At 43.2% G+C, this 21341-nt stretch overlaps 1 protein-coding gene across 2 annotated transcripts; it reads left to right on the forward strand.

Annotated features, from left to right (window-relative positions):
* The first annotated feature begins 126 nt into the window (after nucleotides 1-126).
* Nucleotides 127-14179, forward strand: pigo (phosphatidylinositol glycan anchor biosynthesis, class O). 2 transcript variants are annotated; one of them, XM_020457793.2, is made up of 11 exons: nucleotides 127-247; nucleotides 849-1327; nucleotides 1470-1613; nucleotides 1703-1826; nucleotides 2036-2195; nucleotides 2322-2504; nucleotides 4366-5962; nucleotides 11114-11317; nucleotides 11561-11751; nucleotides 12509-12579; nucleotides 12751-14179. In XM_020457793.2, the coding sequence occupies exons 2-11, from the start codon at nucleotides 850-852 to the stop codon at nucleotides 12878-12880; spliced, it is 3282 nt and encodes a 1093-aa protein (XP_020313382.1). In that variant the 5' UTR covers nucleotides 127-247; nucleotide 849; the 3' UTR covers nucleotides 12881-14179. The 2 variants fall into 2 exon arrangements, with proteins under 2 accessions (XP_020313382.1, XP_020313381.1); XM_020457792.2 differs by having other exon boundaries at nucleotides 152-367.
* Nucleotides 14180-21341: the final 7162 nt, after the last annotated feature.

A 21341-nucleotide genomic window follows, 5' to 3' on the forward strand; every position in this document is an offset into this window, starting at 1 on the left:
TACTTGGTAGGGCAATGTTTTCACATTGTGTAATTAATTCGTACTACAGAATAGTAGGCTGATACACAGCCGATACAGTAGGTGGTAGCATGCAATTCTAAAAAAAACTGCAGACCACAATAATACCAAAGAAGAAGTATATACCGGAAGTGGGGTTACAGCAAGAGGTGACCGTGTAGGGACATGCGCTTCTGCTCTGTTAGGCGCTGGCAGTTGAATGAATAGCTGAACTGGAGTCCCAATGAAGGTAAGAGGGAATATTATCGCACTGTGTGTACCTGAGGCACCTGTCTCGTTGCTGGCTCTCGTGTATACACTCGTTGTCGACAAGCCCCGTCTCAGAGAGGACAAAACGGAGCTCTACAAGGTCAGTAACGTTAGCTAGTAAATGTACAGGTTGGTACCTAGGCTAACTAGCACTAGCAACTGATAAGCGATATGGCTGTTGCATTTAAAACAGATAATGTAAATAGCTACGTGGTAACAAGTTACAAGTCCAGCTCGCTAACTTGAAATCTAACGAAGCCAGTCTTAAAGTGTTAAGGAAAAGACACGTCAGATAATTTCACTTTTTGGCCCATGATTATGGATGCTATGGCACCTCCTGTGTACCAGTAGCTAGCGAACGTTAGCCAGTTTGCTGTTACATAGAGGTTGAATCTGTACATATATTGCAAGATTCTACACTATTTTTAAATCACGTTAGAAATGCTGCTATTATAGCAATTACCGTGATTATCAGTTGGCTATTTACATTTTTATGTCATGATCAAGATTTCAGCTACAACCAGCAAATTGTTTCTACACTCATGCATTTGGCCCATATACAGTCTATGATCTGTCCCTAGGATGAAGAGACTCCCCATCCTAGTTCTGCTCTTGTGGCTATGTGCCATGTTCTACATTGGCATCTTCCTGTTTGTGGGCGGCTTCCTGCTGGTAAGGCTGGAGGTCAACCGGACCAGCACCTGTGGGGATGTTTTGCTGCCAGGGGACCAGCAGGGGGACTTCTGCCAAGGACAGCCACGCTTCCGCAAGGCTGTGGTTCTCATCATAGACGCCCTGAAGATCGACTTTGCCCGCTTTGACCCCGCGAACAAAGAGCCCCGCCCTTTCGAGAACAAGCTGCCCGTGCTGGAGGAAGTGACCTCATCAAAGCCCTCCCATGCCCGCCTGTTCCCATTCCGTGCCGACCCCCCCACCACCACTATGCAGAGGATCAAGGGCTTCACCACAGGCTCCCTGCCCACCTTCATTGATGTGGGCAATAACTTTGCCTCCAGCGCCATCCTGGAGGACAACCTAGTTCACCAGCTAGCAGAAGTGGGTGAGTGACAATCTATAAAGTCTGGCTCAATTCACCATCCTGTAAGTAAAACATTCAAGATTATGCTCAGAAAGGCACAGATGAGACATGACAAAAATTTGAACTCAGCTTTGCCTGATTATTCCCTTTCTCCTTTCTATAGGCAAGAGAGTGGTCTTCATGGGTGATGACACATGGGAAAGTCTCTTCCCCAAAAAGTTCCACCGTTCCCTGCCCTTCCCCTCTTTCAATGTCAAGGATCTGCACACAGTGGACAATGGAATTCTGCAGCACCTGTACAACATCAGTAAGCATTGGCAGACAGCCAGACACATTTGTATTTGTGGTGTACAGTATTGGCGTCTCCTTCATCTCCCTCTCTCCTCTCTTCCTCAGTGGTAAGTGATGACTGGGATGTGCTGGTAGCTCACTTCCTGGGGGTGGATCACTGTGGCCACAGGTTTGGTCCTGACCACCCGGCCATGGCTGACAAGCTCACCCAGATGGATGGGGTCATCAGGTCAGTGGGAATTATAAGGTCTCCTGGCCACAGTAGCACTAGGCTATTTCATACACTCTTAGATTCAGTAGTACAGAATGTAATATCAATGCCATTTTAAAGAACTATCTTTAGGATTGCATTTGTACAATGCTCTCTAAAATACTGTGTGCGGTATGTCAGATGACATACCATGGCTCTACCAGTCTGACCATTGTTTTGTCCCCAAGATCTGTGCTTGATCGGCTGCAGAATGACACCCTGTTAGTGGTTATGGGAGATCACGGTATGACAGATACAGGTGACCACGGGGGGGAGAGCCAGAAGGAGACTGATGCTGCCATCTTCCTCTACAGCCCCTCTCCCCTCTTTCCAGCATCCTCTTCCAAGGTGAGTATAGCAGCTGCACATTCCCACCATTCCTATAATATCCTCAACAATCATGAAATTAATAGTGGGTGTTGCATTGATCATTCCACATTGAATGACCCTTGTTTTGTTTCTGTCTCTCTGTAGAGTGATCCTGAGGTGGTGCCCCAGACAGACCTGGTGCCTACCCTGGCCCTGCTCCTGGGCATCCCCATCCCCTACAGCAGTGTGGGACAGGTCCTGCTGCCTCTGTTCCCTGCAGAAAGCCAGACAGGGGGTGCACCAGCAGGTCTCAGCCAGGCAGAGGCACTGTGGATCAATGCCAAACAGGTAATCCCAAAGATCTGTTATCATATCAGATGCACACGTGATGTATGTTGAACATTACAATTGACTGCACATTTCTGTGCATATTCTAACCATGAATACGAGCTTATATTAATTTGGATTATTAAGTGTTGTACGGTATACCGAAACTTCTGTACTTTTTAGATACTATAACATGGAAAATGAGTCGGTACTAGAATTGTTGTTACTTTCAGTACTTCTCTCACATCATCTACTGATTTGAGAGAGGATCAACTCTATCAGTGCATCTGATGTCCCCTTATAGCCCGAGCTCACTGTACCTGCTCCACTTATTTATTGCTAGCTTTAGCCTGTACTGAGGAACCGCTTCCCTCACTGGGAGTCTGGGCTGCATGTTAGCTCCTCACTCATGCTACACTGAAGTTAACACACTTCAATAATATGGCATGTAGAAATGTTGCAACTGTTCAGAAAACAATTTCCATTACAGGCTAGAACACTTTACAATGCAAGAAGATACAGGTAGCTTCCAGCTTTGTAGGCAAACTTTCCTTGCTAGTTTACAGGTGAAGCTAACATCAATTCATGACCCTTGTACTTTGTTTGTGATAATATGCAAACCACAATGCAAAATATGTTGATTTTTTTAAAGCTCATTGTCACAAAAAACACTGTCATTGCCAAAACATTTATTCATTCACTTTATCTCCTTCGCCTCAGCCACGACTCTCCTGTCTCTCACTTTGTGTGTGAATTAATTAATTAGTTCTTAGAGACATCTCGCACTTCTATTCAAATGTTGTTCATCAGTTAAATACAATAAGTCCCAAATGGAAAGGAAACTGATTGTTTTATGTCTACAGCCTTTTGAAATCCAGCTCAAGCTCAATAACTCAATGCATGCACACACTCCTATTGAATATGCATTCACTTGAAATGTGGATAGGCTACATATTGATTGACTCAATTTATTTTGGGGCGGCAGGGTAGCCTAGTGGTTAGAGCGTTGGACTAGTAACCGGAAGGTTTCAAGTTCAAACCCCCGAGCTGACAAGGTACAAATCTGTCGTTCTGCCCCTGAACAGGCACACCCACTGTTCCTAGGCCGTCATTGAAATTAAGAATTTGTTCTTAACTGACTTGCCTGGTTAAATAAAATAAGTATTTACCATTCAAATAAATGATTACCATTATGTAGTTATACTGAACAGAAATATATAAACGCAACAATTTCAGTCAATTTAAATGAATTCATTAGGCCATGGGTGGGCCTAATGGGGAGCCAGGCGTAGCCAATCAGAAAGTTTTTCCCCACAAAAGGACTTTATTACAAACAGAAATACTCCTCAGTTTCAGACGATCCTGCAGGTGAAGAAGCCGGAGGTCCTGGGCTGGCATATGTAATGATCAAGCTGTTTATTCAGCTTCTTGATATGTCACACCTATCAGGATTATCTTGGCAAAGGAGAAATGCTCACTAACAAGGATGTAAACAAATTTGTGCACAACATTGGAGAGAAATAAGCAATTTGTGTGAATGAATAATTTCTGCAATCTTTTATTTCAGCACATGAAACATGGAACCAACCCTTTACATGTTGCATTTATATTTTTGTTCAGTATATATTGGTAAAAACAAAGTCAAATTGATTGTAAAATTGATTCATTAATGCATACATGGCTATCTCTGAAAAATGTCTAATAATATTGAACTCAAGAGATCTTTCTGGATCAAGTCCCGTTCTGTGACTTTGGCTAATACGTCTTGTTTTGACGTGGTATCGGGCATGGTAAATGCTAAACCGGGTGTCGGTATCAAAGCCAAAATTCTGGTATCGTGACCACACAAATTATAAATTTGACCCTTTTTGTCTTTTTAAAGGTCAACCGTTTCCTAGAGACCTATTCCAGCATGGCCAAAGACATCCCTCCAGAGAGTCTGTCCCAGCTGCAGGCAGACTTCTCCCGCCTCTCCTCCAAGTACCTCAGCACCGTCAAAGAGGGCCGCTCTCCCACCCCAGAACTAGTGGCCTCCCTGCAGGGGTACCTGACCTCTGTCCGGGACACCTGCCGCGCCACCTGGGCCCACTTCAACCCAGCCAAGATGGCTGCCGGCATAGCTGTCCTGGCGTGTGCCTGTGTGCTGTGTTACGTCCTCTCTGAGATGTCCTCTGTGCTGGTGAGGGAGAGTGGTCTGCTGAGGGTCCCTCTGGTGGCAGCCACTGTGGTGGGGGTGTGTGTGGCTGCAAGTCAGCTGTTCACCCAGGGCTATGCTGAGGGGTCCTGGTGCCTGGCGGCTGCAGCCCTCTCCTCTGAGGTACTGGTCCTCTGGCGAGCCCGACAGGCCAGGAAGACAACAGCAGCTGAGGGTGGAGAGGTGGCCCCAAGACGTGGCTGGCTGACCCTGCCTCGCTTCTTATTAACCCCTCCCCTTCTGGTGCTCCTCCTGCGCTGTGCCTCCCTGCTCTCTGACAGCTATGTAATAGCAGAGGGCCGTGTGGTCACCTTTCTGCTTTTTTCCATGAGTCTCTATGTCCCCATCCATCTCAACTGGGATGGCCTCCTGCTACCCCCTGTCCATGACCCCCTGAAACCCGCCGGGCTGCTGCCCTCCCCGGTTCTATCCCCCTTAGCCGTAAGGAGGGAGAGCAGCACCTTCCTGGCCTGCCTGGGGGTGTTAGTGGGCTCTCTCTACCTCTCCCTCTTCTTCCACGGCTGTCGTGAGGAGCAGGGCTCCTGCCAGCCCTCCCCGTTCCTCTCCCCCCTGTCACGGGTGCAGGACAGCCGTCTGAAGAACCTGCACTACATCCTGTCTCTGGCCTCTCTGGGCGCCTGGACCTACCTGCTGCGGCGCTGGCTGCGGCACTACGGCAACCTGAACAGCCCTGGTGGCACGGTGTTCACGGCCCGCTGGATCCTGCCTCTGCTGTCTGTCTGTTTGGGGCTCCACTGGGCTGTGGCTGCCACCCCAGAGGACAGCTTTCGGAACCTGGCTGAGCTGATCAGCTTGGGCCAGCGGGCCCTCCCTAGGGTTGCCTTCTCTCTGCTGGGCGTAGGGCTGGCACTGCTATGGCTGGACCCGCTCACCGTATTTATCAAAAGCAGGGCTGCAACCCCTGTCCGAGGCCCTGTATCGCTCCCCCCACCCCGCTACCGGGCCAGCACGGGCATCAGCACCCAGGCAGAGCTGCACCACCTTATCCCCCAGCTCTACCAGCGCATGCGCCGCTCCCTGGAGGATGGAGAACCAGCCAGGGTTCCTGAGGGGGGTGACCGGCCAGCCGTGGAGGCCTACGGGCTGGGTACGGTCTACTCGGCCCCCGTGGTCCTGCTGTGCGGCCTGCTAGGGCTGGGCCTGCTGCTGCTGCATCCAGAGGGCATGTCCCTGTCCTTCCTGCTGCTGCTCCTGGAGATGGGAGCCCTGCTGCAGATTCACGCCTCCTCCACTACCCTCAACGCCCTGCAGGGGTCGCACTCTGGTAAGCTGCTCACAGTGTGTGATCAATGGTCTGACTATTTGGTCCTCTTTTCATCTTCAATAACATGCCTGTAATTTTTACTTTTGCATATGTTGCATGTTTGTCTCGAACTAACTACTAGAGATACTAATGATTATGGATTTATCTTATTTGCCTCTGACTTATTTGTGCCCTGAACTTTAGTAACTGTCACTGGCCGGCTACCACCCGGTTACACTACCATGCACCTTAGAGGCTGCTGCCCTATGTACATAGTCATTGAACACGAGTTACTTTAATAATGTTTACGTACTGTTTTACCCACTTCATATGTATATACTGTATTGTAGTCAATGCCTATCCTATTTAACTATTGCTGTACATTATACTATTCTTCAGAATATACAGTGCCTTGCAAAAGTATTCACCCCCCTTGACATTTTTCCTATTTTGTTGCCTTACAACCTGGAATTAAACTAGATTTTTTTTGAAGGGTTTGTCATTTGATTTACACAACATCCCTACCACTTTGAAGATGCAAAAATGTTTTTTTATTGTGAGACAAACAAGAAATAAGACTAAATAAACTGAACTTGAGTGTGCATAACTATTCACCCCTCCAAAATCAATACTTTGTAGAGCCACCCTTTGCAGCAATTACTGGTATGGGCAAAACTGCTCTAGCTCCTTCAATCGGCTGGTGTACAGCAATCCAATCTTTAAGTCATACCACAGATTCTCAATTGGATTAAGGTCTGGGCTTTGACTAGGCCATTCCAAGACATTTAAATGTTTCCCATAAACCACTCGAGTGTTGCTTTAGCAGTATGCTTTGGGTCATTGTCCTGCTGAAGGTGAACCTCCGTCCCAGTCTCAAATTTCTGGAAGACTGAAACAGGTTTCCCTCAAGAATTTCCCTGTATTTGGCGCAATCCATCATTCCTTCAATTCTGACCAATTTCAAAGTCCCTGTAGATGACAAACATTCCCACAGCATGATGCTGCCACCCGCATGCTTCACTGTGGGGATGGTATTCTTGGGGTGATGAGAGGTGTTGGGTTTGTGCCAAACATAGCATTTTCCTTGATGGCCAAAAAGCTCAATTTTAGTCTCATCTGACCAGAGTACCTTCTTCCATATGTTTGGGGAGTCTCCCCCATGCCCTTTGGCGAACACCAAACGTGTTTGCTTATTTTTTTCTTTAAGCAATGGCTTTTGTCTGGCCAATCTTCCATAAAGCCCAGCTCTGTGGAGGGTAGGCTTAAAGTAGTCCAGTGGACAGATACTCCAATCTCCGCTGTGGAGCTTTGTAGCTCATTCAGGGTTATCTTTGGTCTCTTTTTTGCCTCTCTGATTAATGCCCTCTTTGCCTGGTCTGTGAATTTTGGTGGGCGGCCCTCTTGGCAGGTTTGTTGTGGTGCATAATCTTTAATTTAATGGTACTCCGTGGGATGTTAAAAGTTTCAGATATTTTTTTTATAACCCAAACCTGATCTGTACTTCTCCGACTTTGTACCTGACCTGTTTGGAGAGCTCCTTGGTCTTCGTGGTGCTGCTTAGTGGTGTTGCAGACTCTGCGGCCTTTCAGAGCAGGTGTGTATATGTGTGTATATATACTGAGATCATGTGACCGATCATGTGACACTTAGATTGCACACAGGTGATCTTTATTTAACTAATTATGTAACTTCTGAAGGTAATTGGTTGCACCAGATCTTATTTAGGGGCTTCATAGCAAAGGGGGTGAATACATGTGCACACACCAATTTTCCCCCCCCCCCCCCCACTTCACCAATTTGGACTATTTTGTGTATGTCCATTACATGAAATCCAAATTTAAATTACAGGTTGTAATGCAACAAAATAGGAAAAATGCCATGGGGGATGAATAAATTTGCAAGGCACCTTATATATATATATATATATATATTAGACCCAAACACAGTACCAATCAAACATTTGGACACACTTACTCATTCCAGGGCTTTTCTTTATGTTTGCAATTTTCTACATTGTATAATAATAGTGAAGACATAAACTATGAAATAACACATGGAATTTAACAAATGTTATCTATTTTAGATTCTTCAAAGTGTCCACCCTTTGCCTTAATGACAGCTTTGCACACTCTTGTCATTCATTCAGCCAGCTTCATGAGGTAGTCACCTGGAATGCATTTCAATTAGCAAGTGTGACTTGTTAAAAGTTCATTTGTGGAATTTCTCTCCACCTTAATGCATTTGAGCCAATCAGTTGTGTTGTGACAAGGTAGGGGTGGTATACAGAAGGTATCCATATTTTGTAAACTACCAAGTCTATATTATGGCAAGAACAGCTCAAATAAGAAAAGAGAAACAGTCAAGCTCAGTCAATCCAGATAATTTCAAGAACATTGAAAGTTTCTTCAAGTGCAGTCATAAAAACCATCAAGCGCAGTGATGAAACTGGCTCTCATGATGACTGCCACAGGAAAGGAAGAGCCAGAGTTACCTCTGCTGCTGAGGATACTTTCATTAGAGTTACCAGCCTCAGAAATAGCAGCCCAAATAAATGCTTCACAGAGTGTCTTTGTGAGACGCAGAGTAGGTGAATGGATGATCTCCCCATGTGTGGTTCCCACCGTGAAGTATGGAGGAGGAGTTGTGGGGGTGCTTTGCTGATGACACGGTCAGTGATTCATTTAGAATTCAAGGCACACTTAACCAGCATGGCTACCACAGCATTCTGCAGCGATATGCCATCCCATCTGGTTTGCGCTTAGTGGGACTATCATTTGTTTTTCAACATGAAAATGACCCCAGACACACCTCCAGGCTGTGTAAGGGCTATTTGACCAAGAAGGAGAGTGATGGAGTGCTACATCAGATGACCTGGCCTCCACAATCACATGACCTCAACCCAATTGAGATGGTTTGGGATGAGTTGGGCCGCAGAGAGAAGGAAAAGCAGTCAACAAGTGCTCAGCATACGTGGGAACTCCTTCAAAACTGTTTTGAAAAGCATTCCAAGTAAAGCTGATTGTCAGAATCCCTTGACAGCTTTGCACACTCTTGGCAAAGGGTGGCTACTTTGAAGAAATCTCAAATATATTTTTCTCAACACTTTGTTTTGGTTACTACATGATTCCATATATGTTATTTAATAGTTTTGATGTCTTCACTATTATTCTACAATGTAGTAAAAATAAGAAAACCCTTGAATGAGTAGGCGTGTCCAAACTTTTGATTGGTGTGTGTGTGTGTGTCTCACACTGAAAAAAAAACGGTTTAATCAAATGTCAGAATAAGGCTGTAATGTAACAACGTGGAAAAAGTCAAGGGGGCTAAATACTTTCCGGGTGCACTGTACATACACAACTGTTCAAAGGTTTGGGGTCATTAGAAATGTCCTTGTTTTCCATGAAAACATACATGAAATGAGTTGCAAAATGAATAGGAAATATAGTCAAGACGTTGACAAGGTTATAAATAAGGATTTTTTATTGAAATAATTGTCCTTCAAACTTTGCTTTCATCAAAGAATACTCCATTTGCAGCAATTACAGCCTTGCAGACCTTTGTCATTATAGTTGTCAATTTGTTGTGGGAATCTCTAGAGATTTCACCCCATACTTCCTGAAGCACCTCCCACAAGTTGGATTGGCTTGATGAGCACTTCTTACGTACCATACGGTAAAGCTGCTCCCACAACAGCTGAATAGGGTTGAGATCCAGTGATTGCTGGCCACTCCATTATAGACAGAATACCAGCTGACTGCTTCTCCCCTAAATAGTTCTTGCATAGTTTGGAGCTGTGCTTTAGGTCATTGTCCTGTTGTAGGAGGAAATTGGCTCCAATGAAGCGCCTTCCACAGTGTATGGCGTTGCAGAATGGAGTGATAGCCTTCCTTCTTCAAGATCCCTTTTACCCTGTACAAATCTCCCACTTTACTGCCACCAAAGCACCCCAGACCATCACATTGCCTCCACCATGCTTGACAGATGGCGTCAAGCCCTCCTCCAGCATCTTCTCATTTTTCTGTGTCTCACGAATGTTCTTCTTTGTGATCCAAACACCTCAAACTTCGATTAGTCTGTCCATAACCCTTTTTTCCAATCTTCCTCTGTCCAGTGTCTGTGTTCTTTTCCCCATCTTAATCTTTTATTTTTATTGGCCAGTCTGAGAGATGGCTTTTTCTTTGGAACTCTGCCTAGAAGGCCAGCATCCCGGAGTCGTCTCTTCACTGTTGACATTGAGACTGGTGTTTTATTGGTACTATTTAATGAAGCTGCCAGTTGAGGACATGTGAGGCGTCTGTTTCTCAAACTAGACACTCTAATGTACTTGTCCTCTTGCTCAGTTGTGCACCGAGTCCTCCCACTCCTCTTTCTATTCTGGTTAGAGCCATTTTGCGCTGTTCTGTGAAGGGAGTAGTACACAGCGTTGCACGAGATCTTCAGTTACTTGGCAATTTCTCGCATGGAATAGCCTTCATTTCTCAGAATAAGAATAGACAGACGAGTTTCAGAAGAAAATTCTTTATTTCTGTCCATTTTGAGCCTCTAATCAAACCCACAAATGCTGATGCTCCAGATACTCAACTGGTCTAAAGAAGGCCAGTTTTATTGCTTCTTTAATCAGGACAACAGTTTTCAGCTGTGCTAACATAATTGCAAAAGGGTTTTCTAATGATCAATTACCCTTTTAAAATGATCAACTTGGATTACCTAACACAACATGCCAATGGAACACAGGAGTGATGGTTGCTGATAATGGGCCTCTGTATGCCTATGTAGATATTCCATATAAAATCTTCCGTTTCCAGCTACAATAGTCATTTACAACATTAACAATGTCTACACTGTATTTCTGATCAATTTGATGTTATTTTAATGGACAAAAATGTGCTTTTCTTTCAAAAACAAGGACATTTCTAAGTGGCCCCTAACCTTTGAACGGTAGTGTGCATACCTAGATACATAAATGCATACAGACAGACTCTGACATTGCTCGTCCTAATATTTCTTAATTCCATTCTTTTACTTTTTCGATTTGTGTGTATTGTTACATATTACTGCACTGTTAGAGCTAGGAACACTAGCATTTCGCTACACCTGCAATAACATTTGCTAAATATGTGTGTGCGACCAATAAGGTTTTACTTTGATTTGACTTGTCTCTCCCTCTGCCAGGTGGCTTTTCTGTGCCCTGGACCCCGGTAATGCTGTGGTCCCTGGCTGCCACTCAGTTCTTCCATGCCACAGGCCATCTGCCTACATTCCCATCCATCCAGTGGGCTGCTGCCTTTGTGGGCTTCCCTGGTGGGCACACGGGCACCATACTCCCCGCTTCACTGGTCACCCTCAACACCTTCTCCTCACACATCCTCTTTGCAGGTACTCACCCGTTTACTGTGTTGTACAGTAAGAATTCTAATGTATTTAGGTTGATTGACATCCTGGTTAATGTGGCTATAATCATATCCCTCCTGACATTATTTCAGTCTATGCGTAATACCGTACCACACTTCAATACTGACAACCTCTTAAGTTAATTGATGGCTACACAGTGTACCTGAATATTGATCATGAATATCATGCTCAGTTTATGCTGATGTGTCTGTATGTTTGTGAATACAGTGGCTTGTCCTCTGCTTCTCTTCTGGCCGCTGGTGTGTGAGGTGCGAGGGGGACGAGGAGGAAGAGGGGGGGGTGGGGAGGAAGGAGAGGACAATGCTATCATGGAGATGAGACTAAGGGAGAGTCCCCAGCAGTTCAGTTCTGCCCTTCTACAGCTCGCAACACGCTACCTCTTCATTAACGGGACACAGGTAAGCACTATTAGAATAATACCATGCATATTTTAATTTTATTTAAATAACCAAAATATTGCTCTTGACTAATCAGAATGATGCAAAATGTCACAAACACAGTTGTTTTCTGGGTGCTATTCTCCGGTAGTTTCTGGCTAACAGAAGCCTAGGCTAACAGCAACAGTGAAAGAGAAGTCTGGCGTTTGCCATTGTAGAACTGATTCTGTTCTGGTGAGAGTTTTGCATTGATCTGTGTCAGGTCTCTGTTGGTGCGTGCCTGTAGGCTAATTGTTGTTTGAAGTGGGGGAAAAAGCATATCGTTGTCAGGGCTAACCGGAGGGATAAATGCTGTAATAGTATAAAATGCCTTCTCATGTTAAACATAACCCATAGTCCATGAGAGAGACAATGATATTAAAATAATCACTTTGTGTGTCCTCAGAAATGTAGGCTACATTTACAGCTGTAAACAGTGTACTGTCAGCCATGTGACGTCTGAAGCAGCAGTAGCTCAATGGACCGTACATAAACACTACATTTTTTTTAGTTTTTATTCAATGAAGAATTTCATGAAAATATTCTTGTGTGTAACAAAGTAACTTGAACCATTTCAGTTAGACAACGTTTTAAAATAGACCTACGTTTATCAAAATGAATACTCTCACAAATGTTTGAATAATAACGTCCATTCGGATAGTAGAATTACCATGCCCATCCCTAACACACACGCTACTGCTCTGCCATTTGACTCAGGACCTCCTCTCCCCTCTTTCAGGTCTTTGCATCAGTCTGTGCAGCTGCGATCCTCAGGAGACATTTAATGGTGTGGAAGGTTTTTGCACCCAAGTAAGTATCTTTACCAACTCACAGTAACCACAGTATTGGCTTTGTGTCATTCCTTCCTACTCTGTGTTACTGGGTTTGTCCCTGGTCATGCTCTCAAAATGTGTCATCTGTCTTCTCTAGCATGCTATTAAGCATTATGTCTTCTCTAACATGTTTCCTATATATTTGCAGGTTGATGTTTGAGGCCTCAGGGTTCCTTGTGAGCAGTGTGTTTGTGCTGGTGGGGGTGACCCTGGTGATGAGGGTGGACGTGGCAGTGGGGCGCTGGTTTAAGAGACTCCTCCCTGACACGTCTGGGTAGAGCTGCTATTGCACTGTTGCAATTGACCAGGGCCCACTGTAAGGCACCCTACACTGTACATCCTTCTCTGGTTCTGGGGGGGGTGCAAGGATGGACAGAGAGGGGGGGGGGGTCCTGGGGTGACCCAGGGGAATTCGCCATAAGGGCAGCCGTAACTATCTAGAGGGACTGAGGTGTTTGGGTGACTTGTCCTCTCAAACTCAACTTCAGTGTAGGCTATATGATGTCAACAAAGGTGCTCTCTCCTCTTGCTCTGTCAATGCAGACGGACCACAATGGAACTGAATGGTTGAACTTTTCACATCCATCCTCAAAACGACAAACTCTAAAACCATTGAAGAACATCTGTAATACTCCACTTTATTCTCCTTGGTCATGTATGGGACAGATCCAAGCCTTCACAGCATTACTCTCCATTGTATTGCCTATCGGGTGGCCAGTTAATGAGGCTGTTTACAGAGTGGATGGGAAAGGGGCCTATGGGACCCACAATGCTCTCTGGCTCATGCTCAGTTATGTATGACAGGTCAACAGGAAATGGGTGGATAGTGTGCAAAAAGCAATGAAATTAATCCATCCCAGCAAAGTGCATTATGTCTGTCATCTCAAGTGTCTGCTGAAGGAAATGATCAATTCTTCTGTTTTTATCGTTTTTATATTTAAAAATGGTGGTTTCTTACTGCCAACACTGACGATTATATTACAATATTTTACAGCATCAGCAATAACTGTCTTAATTCATCTCGAATAACAGTATGATTTATAATGTTTTCTAATCACAAATATACAGGTCAGTAGTCTTGTGAGCCAATAAAGCACCTTTTCCCTTGGACAGGATGGCTTTAATGAATGCCTTGTGTGATGTGACTTGTTGGATGAGAAAAAAGAGAGAAAAAAAGTAGAAATTGAGGACATAAGCATTGACTGTTTTTATTTATTTCTCTGTGGTAGGTACAGTGTTCTGTAGGTCACTGGACAAGGACATGTTCCATTTCTCAGCTCTAGTCTACAATGCATGAAACTGAAGGGATGTAATTTGAGCTCAGGTTGAATTTGCCCCAATGCAATAGAGCTCCCTTGCTCAAGCTGTCTAAGTGAATGATTGATGTCTACTTCTCTTGGCGGAAGGTAGTGGGTACTATATTTATGCCAATCTGAGTCATGCCTTGTTATAAGTGTTGGTGAGTTGATAGGTTCAGTTGCCATAGATTTTTTTCGTTACAAATACTTTTGTTTAATATAACCAATGAACTAAATTGATCTTATTGTGAAACTCAAATTAAATAGTTTGTACATTTATGAAAGTGTTTGTCCCACTTTAAATTGTTTAGCTTATACTGTGTTCATAAATCCTTCATAAGGGTTCACAAATGTGACATGGTTTGATGAAGGATTGCATACACTCTAAAGTAAGGTCATATTACACCTAATCTCATTCCCAGACACTATCGGCCAAATGTGTGGAAGGTCTGGTGTACCAACGCATCACACTTGGCCTTCATTAGTTAGGTTTCAAATCAAATAAATAGTGGAAATGGCCAGGGTTTAGACATCATTTTGATGACTTACTTTACTCTGTAAGGTCACTCCCTGGTCACTCTCACTAAGGCCAACTCTGAATGATTGATATCCCAGGCTTATACAGTGGGGCAAAAAAGTATTTAGTCAGCCACCAATTGTGCAAGTGCTCCCACTTAAAAAGATGAGAAGCCTGTAATTTTCATCATAGGTACACTTCAACTATGACAGACAAAATTAGAAAAAAAAATCCAGAAAATCACATTGTAGGATTTTTTATGAATTTATTTGCAAATTATGGTGGACAATAAGTATGGTCAATAACAAAAGTTTATCTCAATACTCAATACCCTTTGTTGGCAATGCCAGAGGTCAAACATTTTCTGTAAGTCTTCACAAGGTTTTCACTAGAGCAGTGATGTTTTGGGGCTGTTGCTGGGCAACACGGACTTTCAACTCCCTCCAAAGATTTTCTATGGGGTTGAGATCTGGAGACTGGCTAGGCCACTCCAGGACCTTGAAATAGTTCTTACGAAGCCACTCCTTCGTTGCCCGGGCGGTGTGTTTGGGATCATTGTCATTCTGGAAGACCCAGCCACGTTTCATCTTCGATGCCCTTGCTGATGGTAGGCTTTGTTACTTTGGTCCCAGCTCTCTGCAGGTCATTCACTAGGTCCCCCCGTGTGGTTCTGGGATTTTGCTCACCGTTCTTGTGATCATTTTGACCCCACGGGGTGAGATCTTGCGTGGAGCCCCAGATCGAGGGAGATTATCAGTGGTCTTGTATGTCTTCCATTTCCTAATAATTGCTCCCACGGTTGATTTCTTCAAACCAAGCTGCTTACCTATTGCAGATTCAGTCTTCCCAGCCTGGTGCAGGTCTACAATTTTGTTTCTGGTGTCCTTTGACAGCTCTTTGGTTTTGGCCATAGTGGAGTTTGGAGTGTGACTGAGGTTGTGGACAGGTGTATTTTATACTGATAACAAGTTCAAACAGGTGCCATTAATACAGGTAACGAGTGGAGGACAGAGGAGCCTCTTAAAGAAGAAGTTACAGGTCTGTGAGAGCCAGAAATCTTGCTTGTTTGTAGGTGACCAAATACTTATTTTCCACCGTAATTTGCAAATAAATTCATTAAAAATCCTACAATGTGATTTTCTGGATTTTCTTTTCTCATTTTGTCTGTCATAGTTGAAGTGTACCTATGATGAAAATTACAGGCCTCTTCTCATCTTTTTAAGTTGGAGAACTTGCACAATTGGTGGCTGACTAAATACTTTTTTGCCCCACTGTATTTCTTGTGCAATAACCTGAGGATGACATTACACCAAGAAACACCTACCTTGATGAAAGCCCCCAACCTAAAGAAATAGAAAATGTCTTTCTTCTGGAACCAAGTTACATGTTCCACAGTTCACAACACGCACACAAAAACTAGCCATATCGTGGGGTGCTGGGCCCAATCAGGTCTTTGACACAGTCATCCATTTCCCCACTGAAAGATCACCTACAGAATGTTGTCACCATTGTAACAGGCTGTAATCAAGCCCTGGTCTCAAGCATGGGAACAGAAGAGGAATACCTGGTGCAGTCATCTCAGGTTGGACACCAAGTCATCTTGGTTCTGACACACACACACACACAAATGCATTTAAATACCTCTCACACCCTACAGTAACCTGTGGATCACGAGAGAACCTTCATAAATCAGCAGAATGTTAATAACCTATTTATTGACTGTGTAGTGTCCTGTACTACTTAGTTTGAATTGAGAGACCTTCGGTCATTCACGACACAGTACTTAATTTAAAGATATACCCCTATGGCCATTTATAACACATACATTAATGCCTTGTATCATATGATGCTGTTCTGACTATAAAGTCAGACACCTTTGGTCATAACACATACAAAAAGGTTTAATGATGTATTTACACAAATCATAGATAAAAGTTCAAACACATAAACAAAGACATGTTTAAACCATACATTTCCTTTAATTTCTATTTTTTCTTAATGTATTTATTTGTATTGTTTAAGTTTCAAAAAGTCCAGCAATGCAATTACATTGAATATTACACAGAGCTGTGAATAGAGTAGCTTTACCCTGAGCTGGCGGACAAATGGTCTCTGCCTGCTGGAGGTTCCAACCTTAAAAGTAACAACAAAGAAAGCTAGCAGGTCTGTTAGGAAATGCCTTTTGTCACACCATCTGGATAAGGGCATTTCTGTGGTGTGCCAGAAACTCTAAATGGGGAGATGAGAAACTCCATTAGATTCATATTATTATATTCCTTTTTCCTTTACAAATTTTATTTAGCTGAGCCTGCTAGCTAGCTTAATTTTGGCTAGCTAGCAATTGCTCTGAAGTCACCGAAATTATTAGAAATAACGATTGAGGTAAGTACAGTATGTAATCTAACTCAAACTAATTTAAATTACAATAAAGGTTAAGTTACTTGTTTTTCGCTGTCCTGTGACACCACAAGTGGGCATTTAATTTTTGAACTCACATGATCAGCAACACTAAAAAAGTACTTCTGGGTCACAGAATTTCAGAAATGTTCTAAATAAAAGTCCCCAACAAATAGTAGAAAACTGTCAATAACCTGCATTCATGATATATGAAAATAATTGTCTAAACATGAACAATAATTCATGTGTTCATATTTAAGGGACATTTGCATTGAATGTAGGTTTAAAAAAACATTTTCCAAGATCACATTAATGCCCCCAATTCAAATCACTATGTATGGAATACAGCTGTGCATGGGTAAAATCACTGTGTTACGGTTTTCTTCCGTCGAAAGAGAGTCGGACCAAAATGCAGCGTGGTTAGTTCGATACATCTTTAATAGACGAAAAAACACGAACAATACAAAAACAATAAACGGAACGTGAAAACCTATACAGCCTATCTGGTGACAACTAACACAGAGACAGGAACAATCACCCACGAAACACTCAAAGAATATGACTGCCTAAATATGGTTCCCAATCAGAGACAACGAGAATCACCTGCCTCTGATTGAGAACCGCCTCAGGCAACCATAGACTTTGCTAGAACACCCCACTAAGCCACAATCCCAAAACCTACGAAAAACCCCCATACATAAACACAACACAAAATAAACCCATGTCACACCCTGGCCTGACCAAATAAATATAGAAAACACAAAATACTAAGACCAGGGCGTGACACTGTGTATGGAATACATATTGGCTTATAGCCGGTAGCTGTGCATGGGTAAAATCACTGTGTATGGAATACATATTGGCTTATAGCCAGTAGCTGTACATGGGTAAAATCACTGGAGAAGCCAAGCCAGTTAAAAAGCCATGTAACAACCTATGTTATGATATTTGCGTTGTTTGCTCAAAAACGCATTCGTTCATACGCCACGTGATATACAATAAGGCCGTGACAGCATAAAGACAACCGTCACACTGTGGCGGAACATATTAAACTACATCACAAAACCAGAGACATCTGTCCGGGAATATTGTAGGGAATACTCAGTAAGGTATGTAGAATGTCTATATGGTGTAATGTCATGGGGCTCTGAATAATATGGAGTGTTGCTGGCCTTTTACTCCACCCATTCCATTGGCCACAAAGCAAATCACTGAATATGGAATACATAACCATCACGTGACTTACTGAGCTACAGAAAACCGCTAACCAAACAACAGTACAGCGCATGTTCACTGAATTCAAGGGATAGTACCCTCAAATGTAAGTTTCCTTAGCTTTTTCCCAGACTTCAGAAGTCATCCAATTATGCGGTCTAGGCATTGTTAGCAAGCAGCATACCACCCTGCATCCCACTGCTAGCTTGCCTCCCAATCTGGCTGTACCATCACGGCCATCTAATCATCCCCGGCTTCCAATTGGCTCATTCCTCTCCCCTGTAACTATTCTCCAGGTCATTGCTGTAAATGAGAATGTGTTCTCAGTCAACTTACTTGGCAAAATAAGGGTTAAAATCCAATGTTTTTCTACTAAAAAAGTCTGAAAAAAGGTGAAAAATAGAAACAGATTTTACAAGGCCTTACTGATGTTTTTTTGCTGTGCATGACTGCACTTTAGAGTGTGCATTTTTGGAGAGGTTGAGGTCAGGTCCAATATTGTCTGTGCACCCAAAAGGGAAAGAGGTTGGGCCATCCTAGAAATGTTTGAGTAATATGATATAATATATACAATTTAGAAGCTTTAATCAAAAGGGACTTACAGTCATGCATGAATATATTTTTAAGTATGGGTGGTCCTGGGACTCAAACCCACTATCCTAGCGTTGCAATGTTCTACCAAGATGCATGACAGGGTAATAAATGCTTTTTGAAGCCTCAATTTAATATGATTTATAAGGCCTTTAAAGCACAGGTTTATGTCACATTTGACATGGGTGGTTATGCCACATTTATGTACCCTTTACAAAGCATGACATATGGTTAAAGATGATTTGTAACACATTTATGTAGTGTTTATGAAGGCTTTATGAAGCCTTTATGAGCTGCACTTCATTTGAAACAGCAGGACCGAAGTTGGTCTGTCAGTCACACTAGTCATTGCTAGTCGCAAACTGGTAAGTCACAGTCATGACAACAGAACAGCTCTGCTCAAGGAAGTTAGGCTTGAAATGTGTTGCTAATTGAGATATGAAACAATGTCCAATTTTTTTTAAACAGAACAAAGGGAAGCTGAAAAATATTTTTTCCACATTTTTGGCACTCCCACCTGAAGAGAGTCCATGTACAGCCCATTTCCATAGCTTGGTTCAGGCTGTGAGGTAGGAGTTGATACATTCTGTCGATTCAAGGTTACATCAGCAGTTTCCATGGCTCTGTGAGAGGGTGGGAATCCCCTGCTGACTGCCTGACGAATTTCTGGGAATTGTAGCCATTGACCCCTAGTCAGGGTGACACTTGCCATAGGGTCAAGCAGCCTTATCTCTGATTTTTTGCAGAGTGAACTTGGGGCTTTCCACAACTCCCTGGCTCTCCTTTACCACCCAGTAGAAGATTAACATTATAATCATGTACAAATATGCAGTGCCACTACCACAGCCTTTCCTTGAACAGGTTCATTTCTAAAGATTACATAACTAACACTGTCAGAGTATAAAGGAATAGCTGTGCGAAATAAGTGTGCAATATACATTGTTAAACAGTCTCGTACTGCTTATTTTAGAAGCTAGGATTGTTTTCGTACGACATTGCTTTCTTGTGAAAAGAGGTGTACATAGCGGGTCATTGTTGGTCTTATGTTATCTGTCAGGGATCCCTGTGGAATGACTTCCCAAAAACCAAGTATTCTTGGAACTGTTACAATGAATTTCTGCTTGGCTTCTGGCCAAAAACAAGACATACCATTTACACATACAACCCTCTTAGTACTGGCTAATTGTTTGTTGACTGGACAACTACATAACTCTGTAGTGACAGTGGCATCGGCAGGCCAGCTCCAACTTTACGGTTGACATGAGGCGAGCATGGGGCAAATTACTCACCTACGGATGACCACCCCAGTCTATTAAGATTTGACTGCTGCGAGGGGTTGTTAATTGTTAAGGTACTAAACATTCATGGCCTATGAAACAGGAGAACATGAGAACAGTCATTGGCAACTTCATCCTCCATTTGGCATCATCATCAGGTCTCTGTAGCTCCAGCCGTTGGTAATTAAATGTCTCTGTCACAGCAGAACAAAACACTGACTGACATTCCCCTTGCCGGCACTGGAGGACTGCCATCTATTGTGCCATGCCTTTACTTACCTGCATATCCTGTATCTTTCATGCCAGTACATTATCAAGGGCTCTCTTTCCCGGAATAGACTTACCCAACAAAGATCCCAGCATAGATCTGGCAGGCGTTGAATAGAGTTATGTGAAACTGGTAAGAATTGACACAATGTGGTGTTTATGTGACATGACACTTTGAAGAGACTTCACAGTGTTTAGATAACCATTCCTAATAACCGATCTGAACAAATTTTTACGAGATACAAGTTTGAACGAGTAAGTTTGTTCGGACTCTGATGGGTTTAGTTATGTGTCAGATAACAAAATGGGAAAACGGCAGTGCCAGTCCTATGTTCTGCAGCTTATTTTGTTACGAGCTACTGGCCCATTTTGTGTGCAGAGATATTCTAAACAAGGTAAGAGATTTAACGATAAGTACTTAGTATTGAGAAGCCATATTGTGTACCCTTTTGATAAAACACAGTGTAAAAAGAGTTGTTCTAATCACTGGGTTTTGAAGGAGAAGGCTGCCTCTCTCTGACTTGATTCATCGTAGAGACTGGGTGGCATATAATAGCAAAACGAGCTGGAAGGGATACACATTTAGCTCAACGCAGGATCAAAGTAAACACTAAGCCTCTGTCTCTTTTCATGCCTCACTAGTCTTCATAAGCGTTTCAGCCTAGACCTGACACAGGGTTAGTAAGACAACCGCTGGAATGTACATTTAATGCTACGGTGCATTTGAGAAGGTTCCACACAATTCATATCTGGGAGACAGACAGGTAAGGGCAGACGGACACATCATAGAGGTAGCCTGCCTCAGACGTGTGTGTCCCCTCTGTCACACAGAAAAACACAAACATAAAAGAAAGAGTACTGACTTACAGTAACAGCCCCCCTCTTACATACACACAAACAACCACAAACCAACACACGTTGACACAAGCCACACACATTGACACACAGGATTGCATCCTCTATTATCAGTTCTCATAGGTTACTTATCTCCCCATCAACGGTGAAAATGATTTACAGACATTACTGCCTGGAGGCGTAACTGCAATGAAAGTATTCTTAATCTCAGTAGAAAGCACTGGCAGAGCCTCTATTTAGTTTTCTTTAAAAAGGTGAGAGGTCAAGGGGCGTACTGAGCTGAAGCATGGTTTACGGGAAATGGGTGCGTGACTTGAGGACA

This window comes from Oncorhynchus kisutch, linkage group LG23, assembly GCF_002021735.2.
Source record: "Oncorhynchus kisutch isolate 150728-3 linkage group LG23, Okis_V2, whole genome shotgun sequence".
In the NCBI taxonomy this organism is placed as follows: Eukaryota; Metazoa; Chordata; class Actinopteri; order Salmoniformes; family Salmonidae; genus Oncorhynchus; species Oncorhynchus kisutch.

Coding starts and splice junctions, on each gene's coding strand:
- pigo (XM_020457793.2), top strand. CDS start 850: ATGAAGAGACTCCCCATCCTAGTTCTGCTCTTGTGGCTATGTGCCATG. Junction 2,505..4,365: donor TGTGGATCAATGCCAAACAG/GTAATCCCAAAG, acceptor GTCTTTTTAAAG/GTCAACCGTTTCCTAGAGAC. Junction 5,963..11,113: donor CCTGCAGGGGTCGCACTCTG/GTAAGCTGCTCA, acceptor TCCCTCTGCCAG/GTGGCTTTTCTGTGCCCTGG.